Source organism: Octopus sinensis, linkage group LG13, assembly GCF_006345805.1.
Source record: "Octopus sinensis linkage group LG13, ASM634580v1, whole genome shotgun sequence".
NCBI classification, from domain to species: Eukaryota; Metazoa; Mollusca; class Cephalopoda; order Octopoda; family Octopodidae; genus Octopus; species Octopus sinensis.
This window is the reverse complement of record NC_043009.1, coordinates 69,676,998-69,691,997: the sequence shown is the minus strand read 5'-3', so window position 1 is coordinate 69,691,997 and position 15,000 is coordinate 69,676,998. Positions and strand designations below refer to the sequence as shown.

The window sequence follows — 15,000 nt, the reverse complement described above, 5'->3', positions numbered from 1 at the left end:
TTTATGCTTCTTTCTAATCGTGTGAGTAAGCTGAGTATACCTGAATCTGAATGAGTTCACGGTAAAGCTAATGTGGCATCACTGGAGCTGTGTTTAATATATATTAGAGCCTCTCGTTCAGTATGTCCATATAGACCCTTCCAAAAATCGAATTTTCGAATAAAGCCTTCCGAAGCCGAACGATATTTGCATAAAGCATTACGGAAACCAGCCATATATTAACACAGCTTCTTACCGTATTCTTTGGAAACTTTATATTAGTGGAAAATAATTTTCCTTTTCCACAGAAACATAACTGAAAGAATTTATTTTTTCAATTGACGTGGTTTGAGAATCTTTAGCTGTTCACCTGGCATAAAGCAAAATTAATGAACCGGTCCAAACACAAAGACACGTTACTCTTGCAAAGGTAACACCCACGTACCCACTAAAAATACAAGCCTTCATGTATGAGACGTAGCATAGAATGATTCTCATGGGGGGGGGGTTGCAGATGTGTGCGTGTGCGTATATAGATAGCTAGATAAGTGTAGCGGAAATGTTAAAAGACTAGACGGGTGTCTTGTAAAATCCAGGTGAGGCATAACGTCACAACATTGACGAGACATATGGCTAATGAAAGAAAACGCTTCAGGGTATAACATGGACAAGACTTTATTAGAAACGTCCAGACATTACCCCAACAGTAGCATTAGGAATTACAGCCTTTGTTTAGAATTGAAATTGCTTATATTGAGGTATTTCTTCCATGCAGGGGACTGCAAGGGAGGTGAGTTTTCTCTTTCTTCATCAACGGAAACATGTCTTACCCAGCTGGCCGAGGACATTCTAAGTGGCAGTTTTAGCATTACCCCTATTAACGCTCCATACATAAGAAGGTTATAATTCACCCGTTTAACATTTATTCACACGCATTCGTGGCCACACATGTACTTCCAACCCCACTCTCCACCTCTGTTGCTATTTCTCTTTCAAACCGCATCCTTTCCAATTTCTCTTTCAAATTCTCTCTCAATTCTCTTTCAATTTCTCTTTCAATTCTCTTTCAATTTCTCTCTCAATTCTCTTTCAATTTCTCTTTCAAACCGCATCCTTTCCAATTCACACTTGCCCTTCTTCATACCACCATCACATTTACAAGAAACTTGAGCATACGATTTCTACTTCCATTCTGATGTGCAGACAACAATCTAAAAGGGACGACATCAGTGACATAAACTCTGATGGTCGTAAGAGCTACAACTTGTTATTTATCTCTCGTTTCTTTCAATGTGCTTTTTCATCCATATCTTTCGTTCCGGGTTTTACAACACTTCCGAGATGCATAAAGCAGATATAGCGGTTTCAAGGTTCCAGTAACAAAGAGCCCTAACCATATATTTCAACTCAGCCATATCCAACGATTGCTAATTTATCTCTGCAAAACTGGAATGTTCTCGAGCATGAAACCGTTCGTAAATATAAAACTGGCTGAAATGAGATTAAATTTATGATAGAAATAACACGCACCGACACATACACACGTACAGACACATGCATGCATACAGAAACACACACACACACACACTTATATACATATAAGTATAGACAGACACTTATATACATATAAGTACACACACACACACATTGATGTTCGCGGAAATTATATGGGAGGGGAGGATGTTGCTAGAATATTTTAATTCAACTCTGATAATGATGCGATATAGAATTGTGTTTTAATGTTTCACTATTTTACACTGTGTTAAAGGCGGTGATCCAGCATGGCCGCAGTCAAATGACTGAAACAAGTAAGAGTGTTATACACACTGGTTCTTCTTTCTCTCTCATTCACAATCTATTCCTGTCTCTCTCCTTGTCTCCACCCCCACCGCCCGTCAAATATCGATGTGTTTGTATATACACATTAATATACGTGTGTATGAGTGTTTATATATATATATGGCCGCAGTCAAATGACTGAAACAAGTAAAAATTAAATAATAAAAGAATATATATATATATATATGCTGGAGCAACGACTTTCGTCGATCAAATCGACTCCAGGACTTATCCTTTGTCGGCCTAGTACTTATTATGTCGGTCCCTTTTGCCAAACCACTAAGTTACGGGGACGTAAGTACATCAACATCGATTGTTAAGCGATGGTGAGGGGACAAACACAAATACACACATACATACATATATGTACATACACACACACACACACACACACACACACACACACACACACCACACACACACACACACACACACACACACACACATATATATATATATATATATATATCGCTTATATATATATATATATATATATATATATGCGACGGGCTTCTTTCAGTTTCCGTCTACGAAATCCACTCACAAGGCTTTGATCGGCCCGAGGCTATAGTAGAAGACACTTACCCAAGGTGCCACGTAGTGGGACTGAACCCGGAACCATGTGGTTGGGAAGTAAGCTTCTTACTACCCAGCCACACCTGCGCTATATATATATGCACACACAGAAGCAGACACACACACACGTGTGTGTTTATAACTCCTATGTTGCACTCTTTCTCACCTCTAAGAATCGGAAAGTGTTCCATATTCTAAGAATGATTATGCTAGTGAAATGTATCATACACACATCTTCGTGCGTGCAGACAGGCAGACACACACACACACACACACACACGCGCAAACGTACAAACGCACTAACAGACACACACACGCATATAGTCATAATGGAACGCGCTATATTCTTTCCATGTAACCTGCTAAGCAATATTCTTTCCTCCTTTCGTTCTACGCGAATTAATTATTCCCACCTCTTAATTGATAGCCAAGTAATGTTCCTGTGACTGGGAGAGGCTGAAAACAGTTGTCGGAATGCAGCAACGGGCATAGATGAGCTGCATTCTTACTGAACAGACGCATAAGCAACCGCACACCTACGTCACTACATGTGTGCGCCTGACTTTTCATACATATATATATGTGGAGGCGCAATGGCCCAGTGGTTAGGGCAGCGGACACGCGGTCGTAGGATCGCGGTTTCGATTCCCAGACCGGGCGTTGTGAGTGTTTATTGAGTGAAAACACCTAAAAGCTCCACGAGGCTCCGGCAGGGGGCGGGGCGATCCCTGTTGTACTCTTTCGCCACAACTTTCTCACACTCTTTCTTATGTTTGCCTTCTCGCTTAGCCAGCGGGGTGGCGTCATTTGAAGGCTAAAACAATGCGAAGCGCATTGTGACCAGCGATGTGTAGCAACATCTGATAGCCTGGTCGGTCACATGATCACGTAATATATATATATTTTTTTCTTTGCCTGACTACCGATAGCCAACACCACTTATGACTATCCCTGATGTTCCTGCCTTAAGGCTTTCACTCTATACACACCAGCTCAATTTGATTTGTCCTCGGTCAAAAGACACCTGTTGTTATATTCTTGTTGTTTGTATTTGTCATCGTGTTCCCCCGTTTTTTGTCTTTGTTGTACACATTCGCTTACTTTTTTACGAAAAATCTAAAGCTTTTAGCTTCGACTCTTTTGGAGGCAACCAGAGCGAAGAGTCTCAAGTGTAACTGCCCGATACTGTAAGGACATCTGGTAACTTAACTGAGGAAAGAAAGCCATGAATGACCCGTCCGTTTTTTGGGGTTTTTTTTTTTTGTTCTTGTCCCTCTAATTGTTGTTTTTCCTATCCGCCTTGCATCGTCTGTCCGTTTGGATGTTTTATTTTCATCTATTGCGTTTTTGTTCCGTTTCATATATATGTGTGTGTGTGTGCGCGCACGCGTGTTTGTGTGTGTTTATGTGTGCATGTTTGTGTGTGTGTATGTATTTACAATAACAGAGGCTGGTTGAGGTTCACTAAAACTGTTTCAGGGATGCTCTTTATTGCTGAACGAAAATATTACATCATGTAAGAAAAATACTTTTCTTCTGGTGAACTTTTAATAAAATTTAACAGTTAGGATTCTTCACACAAATAGAACATAATGCAAATTGACCCGTCCTTCTTGGTTATATATATATATGTATATATGTATATTTGTGTGTATGTAGGTGTAGTAATAACTTTATATTCAGGAGACACCTGGTGGTATGCTGTTTAAAGCCGGTCACCAGTATTCGGGTACCTGATGTCAACAACAGTATGCAGGCATATACCACTGGATTTACTTCAGGAATTCCTTAGGGTCCATATAGTTTATATTAAAAGATGAGTGACAGAGAATGGAATTCACGATACTCTTTATTCAAAATCACAGCAATCGTTTCGACTTAGCATGCACCCGTATCTTACGGGTGAGATACTGTACAGTCAATTGTTATGCATTACGGGTGGGATGTTGAGCCTGATCAGGTGAATTTTCGAATAAGTACCTCGTTTTTTACTTGTCGCTTTTGCTTATTTTTATAACAACACATTTTTAGTTATTGTAGCATTTCATCTGTGTCCATAATGAACACAGAATGAAAGAATCATTCTCACATCAGTAAAAGAAAAAAACATAAAGATATATAAAGTATACCAAGATAAACGAATAACGAATATGAAATAAAATGTAATACACCGATAATAAGACACGGTTGAATAAACAAAACATAAAATATGGGAGATCAGAAACGAACACGAAAACCGATTGGACATTTATATAGACCTTTGCATTTTATCAAAACAACTTAGCCTATGTGTGTGTGTGTGTGTGTGTGTGTGTGTGTGTGTGTATAAGATAGATAGATGGATGGATAGATAACTTTCTTTATTGGCCACACAGGGCTGAAATACAGAGGGGACAAATACAAATGTAGAGCTTTTCTTTTCGAAGATGGAAAAAAAAAACAGGAAACAAAAAAGGAAACAAATGTAAAGTTCCGATCAAAAGAGATCGGGATAACAAGGAGGTAGGTAGGTAGGTAGGTAGGTAGGTAGGTAGGTAGGTAGATAGATAGATAGATAGATAGATAGATAGATAGATAGATAGATAGATAGATAGATAGATAGATGGATAGATGGATAGGTAGGTAGGTAGGCAGGCAGGCAGGCAGGTAGGAAGGAAGGAGTGACCAGTCATTAAGCCTTAATCAGATGTGATTTGCGTTCAGTTCTCTCCTTCGCCTTTTGGTTTTCCGTGCTTTTCTGTTCTATTTTTTGAATTTGGACTTCATTTCTGACCACAACATGCCTTCGTCCAGCCACAAATACTGATGTCCACACACATTGATGCATATCCCGGTTGAAAATCAGACCCACATATTGAGACATACACAATATAGATACGTACACTCACATTCTGGCCTGTATATCGTTATCCAATGGTACACGGACACATACACACGTAAGCTTACATGTACATACATGCAATGATATCTGCACATATACACACTCGTGCACATTGACAGGCACATTCTTATTCTTGTAGATTTATCCACTCAAGCTCAGATATTGATACCGCCATATGTTATTTCATATAATACCATGCAAAATAAAGATGGCCGAATATAGTAAATATAAAGTGGTTATAATGAGTACAAGCATTCATTTATAATTATAATTTTAAAAAATTGCTCATTTTTATAAGCAAAGAAGAGTTTGCATACATGCATCTGCTTAAGGTATATCATTTCTTTAATTAAAATCGATTCGCTCTAATTATAATTCTGCTACGTGTCATTCCAACCCTTTTAGAAATTATTTGTTAGTTTATATTCATTGTCATATATTGGACTCTAAACCTACGCACAGATATTTTGGGGGATGAACATATACATACATGAATGTAGGTGTTGGTGCGGGTGTGCTTGTGTGGTTAAAGTTATATATCCTTTAAGTTAGTTTATGGAAAATGCTTTTGAATACGCATATAAAAGGTTTTATTTTTATTTTGCCGACTACAGCCTAATGATACCAACTTGCAATAAGAGGTTTATGGGTTTATGGGGATGTATCGAGCTGTGCCGATATAATGTAGGATAAATATAGTAATGACAATGATAATACATGGATGCAATTTCTAAATATTGTAATGCATCGCTACGCGCGTTTCCACAGGTCACGTCACATTTCTTACGATCGTAGTCCGTAGTGGTGAGGCTGGATTTGTTTTGATCAAAAAGAGTCTTGTCTCACCGCACACTTCTCCCTCTCCCTTATTACCATTACTCTCTCTCTCTTTTCATTACCTTCAATTCTTCCCCACCAAATGCACACAGAACTGCCCACATACCCTAATCAATCTTTTGATTGGTGAAAATTGATGAACATCTTTCAGTTATACGTTTGTTGCTTCCAACTTTAGTACCATATCGCCTGAAGAAATGAACGCATGAACTATGACCCAGCCGATGTTCGTGGATTTTACGGATTGTACTATAAACTTCCAAGGAATACGGACTACGATCGTAAGAAACATGTGACTTGTGGAAACGCGCGTAGCAATGCATTAAAATATTTATTAATTCCATCTATGAATTATTATTATTATTATTATTATTATTATTATTATTGCCTTTGCACAGCTTCTAACGCTGTAGATGTACTATAGTGTCATTAGTTCACTACTGGTGAAGTAAGGTAAAACCCGCCTTATTTTTCGAGCACCATTCGGAGTATTCGAGCGGTTCCAAGCAATGCTATTTTCTGCAAGTGCTCCACCCTCATTGCAGCCCCTATTTGTTCCACGTACTTCTCGAGTTTTTTTCTCACTGTTCCCAGGGCTCCGACAATTATTGGTACTACTGCTACCTTTTTCATCGACCACAACTGCTTAACCTCCCAAGCTAACCTGTCATATTTCTCGACTTTTCTTTCTCCCTTATCGCATACCTTGTTGTCAGATGGGCAGGCTATGTCTATGATACAGCATAGTTTTGTTTTTTTTTTCTTAATTAAGACTATGTCCGCCTTTCTATTCTCTATCTCATGGTCGCTCTGAATCATAAAATCCTATAGGATCTTTGCATTTCTGCTTTAGACGATGCCTTCGGGTTTGTGGTCGTACCAATTTTTTGCTCTGTCAAGTCCACACTTGTTGCAAAGTGTCCAGTGGACAAGCCTGGCTATATTGTTGTGGTGTCTCTTATATTCCTTCTGGGCTAGTGGCGTACATTGACTGGTAATATGTCATACGGTTTCACCGTTTTGTCCACAGGTTCTGCACTTATCACTTTCTGATGTGTTGTCTATTCTGCATTTTATGTAGTTTGTTCTTAGTGCTTCCTCTTGGGCAGCACAGATTAGAGCCTCCGTTTCCAGTTTTAAATCACTTTTAGTCATCCACAACCATCTTTTTTGTCTGTCTGTCTTATCTTCAACATCTCTATGAAATGGTCCATGCATTCTTTTCTTTATCCACCTATTTTCAGTTTCATTCGTTTTCAATTTCTTGTATAGTGCTTTATCTTTGCAATCTTTCATCCTATACAAACCTGACCTTCCTACTTCTAATAATAGCGGTTCTGTGGCATTTTTTTATATACCATGCTATGTTGTTTTCTTCCGCTCTAATGCTGTGTTCGCATCCAATAAGTCCTCTTCCCCTCTTTTTCTTGGTACATACAGTCTGTCTGTGTCACTTTTTGGCTCGAGTGACCCATATCTAGATAGCAACTTCCTTGTCTTTCTGTCTAAGCTGTTTAGTTTGTCTACAGACCATGCGATTACCCCTGCTCAATATCTAAGGAGTGAAACTGTCCAGGTATTGATAGCTTCGATCTTATTCCGTTCATTTAATTTCGACTTAAGGATCAGTCTCAGTCTGTGTAAGTACTCCACCTTAAATTTCTCTGTCATTTCTTTCTTCATCAATTTATCCATTTCCAAAACCCCAAGTACTTATAGCCCGTCTCTTCTATCTGCTTCACAACCTCTCCTGGCGGTATCGTTAACCCGTCCATACATTCGATTTCGCCTCTCTTCAAGACTAACACACCACACTTTCTCAGTCCGAACTCCATTCTGATATCAGCACTGAAGGTATACACCGTATTATCGAGGGAACTGACTTGGGCTTCATCTTTTCCATAAAGTTTGAGGTCATCCAGGAACAGCTGCCGGCTTTTGAATATACACCCAGCTTTTGCGTTCCTCAGAATCAGTGTCAGTGGTATCAAGCACAGTACAAAGATCAGTGTGGACAGGCAGACTCCTTGGAAGATGCCCCTCCTAATTTCTACTCTCCCTAAACTTCTTCCACATGCTGTCAGGTCCGTCCTCCAATTCGCCATACTTTTTCCAAGCAATCGCTCAACATTTGATGCAATACCAAACAGGTTCATACACTCCATCATCCAAGAATGTGGGATCATATCGTACGCCTTACGATAGTCGATCCATGACATGGCTAAGTTACTTGTTCTCCTCTGAACTTACGCTTGCAACCCTTCTGCTCATTTTTTTCTAGATGTTCGTACATTGACGCTGCAGCTGTTCCATTCAATAACTTCCACATTAGTGGCAAGCAGGATGTCGACCTGTAATTGTCTACCGTATTGCCTTTTTCGATGTTTTTCAAGCACAGCCCTGTCCTGCCCAATGTCAACCACTCTGATGTTCCTTGGTCGGCATTTAACAAGGTGTTGAGTTGCGCAGCTATTCGTGCATGACATTCAGCAAATCTTTTGATCCAGTAGCCTTCAATTCCATCTGGTCTCGGGGCCTTTCAGTTGCCCATTTTTTCTTGCTGATTTCCTTCACTTCCCTAACTGAAATGACTAGTTCTGTCTGTTTTCGACAGACTACTGTTTGTTTCAGTTCTTGCAACCATTCTGCATCCTTCTTGTGCTCTTTGTCTTTGCTCCAGATGTCACTCCAAAACCTTTGACTTTCAATGTTATCTGGTATCAACTTTTCATTTGTACATCCTCCATTTATTTCTTTATAGAATCTCTTCTGATCCACTCTGAATAACTTATTCTGGTGGCAACCCTTCATTCTTTGGTCGTATCTTACTATCTTTGCTTTCTTTGTAACGAGGCGCTGTTTCAGTTCCTCCACTACTAATTTGAGGCCCTTCCTTTCAATATTATACTTCCTTTTTCAGCGCCCTGTATTTTTGTTCGCTTTTAAGCCCCCTTTCTCTTTTCGGTCTAACACAGAAATTTCCTTTGAGAGCATAACCCCGCCTGTATTTTTCTTTTCCATCATGGATCTTTCATGGATCTTTTCTTTTGTCACTCCCATTATGTTTCTTTTTCTTGACATCAACACCCACGTTATCTGCTACAACAATACTTGCTGCCTTGATCGAATTATTTGTTTCTGTGATGTTGTTTGTTCTGATGTATTTCAGAATTTCATTGACATTTTTCGTTTCTTGTTTTAATTTCCCTCCATCAGTCATTTTAAGGTTACAAATAATGTCGCTATCGTTCTCCTGTAGTCTTGCCTTTATTCTGTCGTAAATTGCCCTTTGTTCATCTGTTATGTCACCATTAGTTTTATCGTCTTCTTTGAGATTATCTATATGCGTCTCATCAAGTAAGCTACCACCGCTCCTTTCCTATGAGATTACTCTTATTAATAAGAACTCTATTTTCATTCTTATCTCTGCTGCTATTTTCCATGACCTGTCTTTTGATAGCTTCGAGCTCTACTTCTGTGAACCAACAATTTTTCCTTATTGCTCTAACTTTATCTCATAGTCTCTGTTCCGTGAGTTGAAACAATCCCATTTCTCTGCAATGTTCATACATACGTTGTCGGTAAACCCTAATTTGAGCACCATTTTCATCTACCGGGTTGCTCAGGTAGTAACATTCCATGACCACAGCATTAATTTGCTAGCTCCATCTACGCCGTGTGTGGTGGTTCCTTTCTGGATATCGACAGGCGAGAGCCGAACCAGAATCTCTGCGCCTGCCGGGTGTAACACTGTCACCATCATTGGCTTCAGTTTCATTACCACCGTTATTTTCAATATTTTCTTCTTTCATTGTTACTCACATGAGGTAGCGATTGTCAGGTTGCGCAGTTACCAGTGTTTTTATCGTGACACCATCACTAGATGTATCATTATGAGCCCATAAAGAGACTCCACCCGTTTCCTTTCATTATCATCATCATCATCACTGATATCACTGGTATTATTGTTTTTATGTGCAGTTGAAGCAGTGGTTGCAGCAACAGCAACAGGGGTGGGGGTAGTGTTAAGGGTGGTAGTTGGGCCTCAGATTCCTGTGCTAACATAATAGTAGTAGTTGTAGTATTATTGTAGTATTAATAGTATTTAGTATCAGCAACTGCAGTATATTGTTATTATTATTTTTTTTTCCTTATCACCATCACCATTACTTGTTGGGCATCAGATTGGTGAATAGATCATAATCTACAGGTCTATACATAGATTTGGCAGATGGTGGAGAGCTCAGCCATAGAGACAAAAGGACCTTCGCACCCCTTCGTTTCAGCAGAGTTCAAATGTGTTTACTACTACTGACACTGCTGCCTTGAAAAGAAGCAATTCAACCTGTTCTAGTCTATCGTCCTTCGGTTTTGTTATGGTACGTTTTTACGCTCATTGACATGTGTATCATAGCAAAAAGTAGGCTGAAGTTAGTGGGGTAGGGAGAATAGAGGCTACTAATGCTCTAGAGGTTTTCAATGTCCCTTACCATTTAACAGCCAAATTCTATATTATGAATTCTAAGTGAATATCCTTTAGATAATTTTTCAAAGGATTTCAGTAAATATTAGTATCTTATATAGGGATAGAAAATATAGAAATCAATATAGAAACTTCAGCCTACTAACTTTTTGCTATAATACATTCAAATATGTCTAAACTAAATTCCCCGAAATAAGGATGGATTTATGGATTTGACATTTGTACTACCCCTTCCTCTATCTATAAATAGAAAAAAATCTTGTTTGTCTCCATTCAACCAAGAATTTTAAAAAACCCTCCCCACTGATAGATCTAAATAACAAAGTGAACTTAGTGATAAAATCTACAGACGGAGAACGAATACCATCAAGTTCTTAAAGGTGAAATTAACCCCTGTCTATATATATATACCCTCTTTGTAATGTTGGCAAATATATAAGAATATACGTTGTCAGTTTAATTGGAAAATTCTATATGTGGCTGAATATTGCTCGACATTTTAAAACTGATGCAATACTTATAGTGTTTAATAAATTGAAGTAGCATGAAACAATTGTACTACACTACCTTGGATATCTTTGTTGCTAATTTGATTATATATATATGTATGTATATATATATAAAGATATATATATGTATGTATATACATATATACATATATATATATATATGTATATATACATATATATATATATGTATATATACATATATATATGTATATATATATGTGTGTGTATATATATATATGTATACGTACATATATATATATACGTACATATATATATATATATATATATATATATATATGTACATATAAATATATATATATACATACATATAAATATATATATATACATACATATAAATATATACATATATATACATATATATATATACATATATATATATACATACATATATATGCCAATGTGTATGCATGTTTATATTCTCTCTATATTTATGTGCACGTATGTATGAGTGTGTATGTATGTGCGTGTGTGCATATATCTCAATGTGAATGAATGTGTGTGCGTTTGTGGAAGTTAGTTGAAAGAACATGTCGCTGAATGTGTGCAACAATGAGCCAATGTCCATTAAGTATCTTCACAGAAGCTGACAAACTGTAAATAACCGAAGAGCGACGTTTTCCCACAACTCTTCCATTTGCCAACTAACTTATACTTCTTCTACTCTCTCCACCGTTAATTTCCTTTCTACACTTTCCTTCTCGGTTCCAATTCTTTATTATCTCCTGGATTGTTATTTACAGGTTTCTTTAGATTAAACTTTTCTTAAAAGACCTCATCACATAGAAAGCACAGTCACATTTCATCAGTGATTTACTCCAAGAGTCCTATTGTAAGGACCGTTTACTTCGTCTTATTCCGCTCTCCCCAACTGTTATTTTCTCCATCGAACCTTCGCGAAATATTTCAGTCCGGTCGATATTTGTTAAGTGTATTTCCCCCTCCCTTCCTTGACGCGTGCTCACACAAAAATACATTTACATTAAAAAATATTAAACTCCATCCCACCTTGCAAACTGCCAAGATGGAAAAGCGATTCCTAAAAATGTATCTTCAATCACCAGTTGGTAATTTTCATATTTCTTACTTTCATTTAAAGACAGAAGTTCAGTAAAGTCGTACACGACTTTTGAATTTGTTACATGGTCTGTGAAATATATATTGCTCCTTTGTTTCACTCTCCCTCCCTCTCTCTCTCTTTCTCCCTCTGTCCCTCTCTCTCCCTCTCTCCTTCTCTCTCTCTCTCACTTTGATAACGTAGTTTATGCTACAAGTCTTTAATGCTGCCAAAACGCTGCTTGTCTAAACGGAAGCCTTGCATGCCATTGTGGCTTTGTGGCACGAAGCAAAGCAGGACTTGCCGCCCACTCAAGAAGACACATTGAGTAAATGATAGACAAGCACTCGAGAAAACTGAATCCTCAACTTGTTTTAATTGTCAATAATATATATTTGGTGGGAAATTAAAAGTTATGGCCGGTCGTAAGGCGTCGAGTAGAATAGGCGACTCGCCAGACAGACTTCATTGGCTAAAGGCGCATAACTTTTCTACAACTGGAGGAAGGAATATGTAACGGTCAGTGGGTTTTGTAAACAAAAAAGTAATTGTCCGTGCTGCAGGCAGGACAGGGTTATCCCATAACATCGGCTCCGACCATAGTGATATTCGAAGGAGCTGCGACGGCCCCATTCAACGAATGGAAAATTCCAAGTCTGTAGAAGAAAACGTTTTAGATGAGGATATTGACAAAATATTTCTTTCTTGAAGTTTAAAAAGGTCCCCGGGTCACGCGAGTTTTTTATGATTCATGCCTTCTCTGCCAAGCAAAGCTTACATCGTTTGCTCCCATTTATATAGGTCCCCGGTTGTTCAAGGAGCTTCCATTTAATTATGTATGGGGTTCCTTCCTCTTTTAAGCGTCATACGTGGCTGGCTAGGGATATGATGTTGCGCATTTTCGGTACACTAAAAGATCCCTTGCGGTTGTTCAGATATTGCTTAAAGTGAGGTGCGGATGAACCGACATATTTTCTTCTCCGTACATTGGATGTGCTACAACCGCCGATGTTTCTTTCATTAACTCCGTGTCTGAGGTTGTTGTTTTTGTTGTTGCTGAAGTCGCTGCCAATGCTGATATTCCTGGACGGGATCCTGGTGGTTCTGCTGCAGCTATTTCCGGTTGCAAAATTAGTGTTGCTGCTTAGGCTGTTGCTCTGGCTGCCAGTGGCAGTAACCACCTCAGCCTCATATTCAACCCCTTCGGCTTCGAATCACCAGACCCACACTACTGGGCAGTCATTCTCTGCCCTACATGAGCATTCTCTGCCCTAAACTGTTCGCAGTTTAGGGGTACTCACTAAAATTTTCTTAATGCTGGGTCTATTAAACAAACGTCCGTATCTGTGTGACTGTGAAGTGTTTTTCCACCATTCTAAGGAATATTCTACCCAAACAGGTTTTAACATTGAGAGAGAAAGGTGGGGCAAACTAAACGACACAACGGTGACGCTTCCTTTAGCGGGTGCCAAGGCACGGGCACGGTATATAGATGCCTTCCTTAAACCCACTGGACACACACACTTTAAATGGAAGATAATTACAGTGTCCGAAGGAAAAGGAGGTTTCGTGCAAGACGCTTAGCAAACTGATAAGTTCCATGCGGGAATCTGTTACAGATAACTTTCTGCTGATTAAAAATTGAAAAAGTAAATGAATTCATATATTGAGTTCTATTTACCATGTTTGTTTTAACACACACATACGAGCGTGCACATACACACACACATAACATTGCACCCACGCACACATACATAATTCCATGCCATTTTATCACATTATTAATTTGTCGTCTATTTCTCTTCTATTTTATTTTAATAAAACCGTGCCTCTCTCTTCTTCAGGTGTTAACTGCTCTGGTGTCACAAAGCTAACAGCCTACCCAAGTATCCAGTACTTGACCACTCCTAACTATCCTCACTTTTACGCAAGGTAAGAATGTAACAATGTTTTTTCTCTTTGAAATTAATCCTTACCTCTCAACCATAATGTGTTTTAGTGTTTCGGTTTGGAAGTAAAGGCTCGGATTTCACTACGATAATACAACATACAGGTTACTGTTTACTATATTTACATCGGCAAGGAAAAAGTCTTGCGGTAAAAATACGGAGTACATTGTTATATGGAGACGTTCCTGATTGTTGTGCTGAAGGATATTCGGATATTCGGGACGTACTACAAGAAAACTATCCCCTGGACGAAAGATTTTTTTTTTTTTTGAAATCATATATTTCCAATATGTAGAGATCTTGCTCCCAAACGATGAGAATATTCTGTCGTTCTTGGTAAACTAACTTCTCCAAATTTAATAACTTCATAAAAGAATGCTTTGCAATGCGGCAATCGCTACTATCCTTAGACTCCGTTCTTTTCTCTTTATTCATAAACATATTATTGAGGTGAGCAGTCTGTCGAAGACGTAGGCCAACCAGCACTACTTGTTCACTGTGGTAAAGTAGACGGTGGGGCCGATGTCAAGCGCAGGGTCGGAAAGACGACAGCAGTATTTCAGTGAATGTACAAAATCTGATCCACGCAGGATATCTACATCAGAATCTATCGATGGTGTTATATGCAAGTCAAATGTGAGAAGAAAGAAAAACTGCAAAAAAGCAACATATTCGGATAAGACACTTAGAAATCCTTAGAAACTTAGAAGTTTCGAAGACGTTGTGATGGAAGGAAATAGGTATATTTGCATCTTAGAGCAACCAGTTATCAGCGTGAAGAAACTGCTGTGTGGTTAGCATCAACCGGAAAACGAAGACGGAAAAATTGCTGTGCGACATAGCGTGAAAATTGAAAGAGGCCCTGCGCTACG

The 15,000-nt window shown here is 38.6% G+C and overlaps 1 protein-coding gene across 2 annotated transcripts in view; it reads left to right on the top strand.

Moving 5' to 3' along the window:
* The window catches only part of LOC115218654 (cubilin), a 397,234-nt gene that overhangs the window by 236,276 nt on the left and 145,958 nt on the right, over positions 1–15,000 (top strand). For both annotated transcript variants that reach the window (XM_036508531.1, XM_029788578.2), the window contains one exon: positions 14,024–14,111. In XM_036508531.1, coding sequence (XP_036364424.1) covers positions 14,024–14,111 — 88 coding nt within the window. The remainder of the gene's footprint in view (positions 1–14,023; positions 14,112–15,000) is intronic.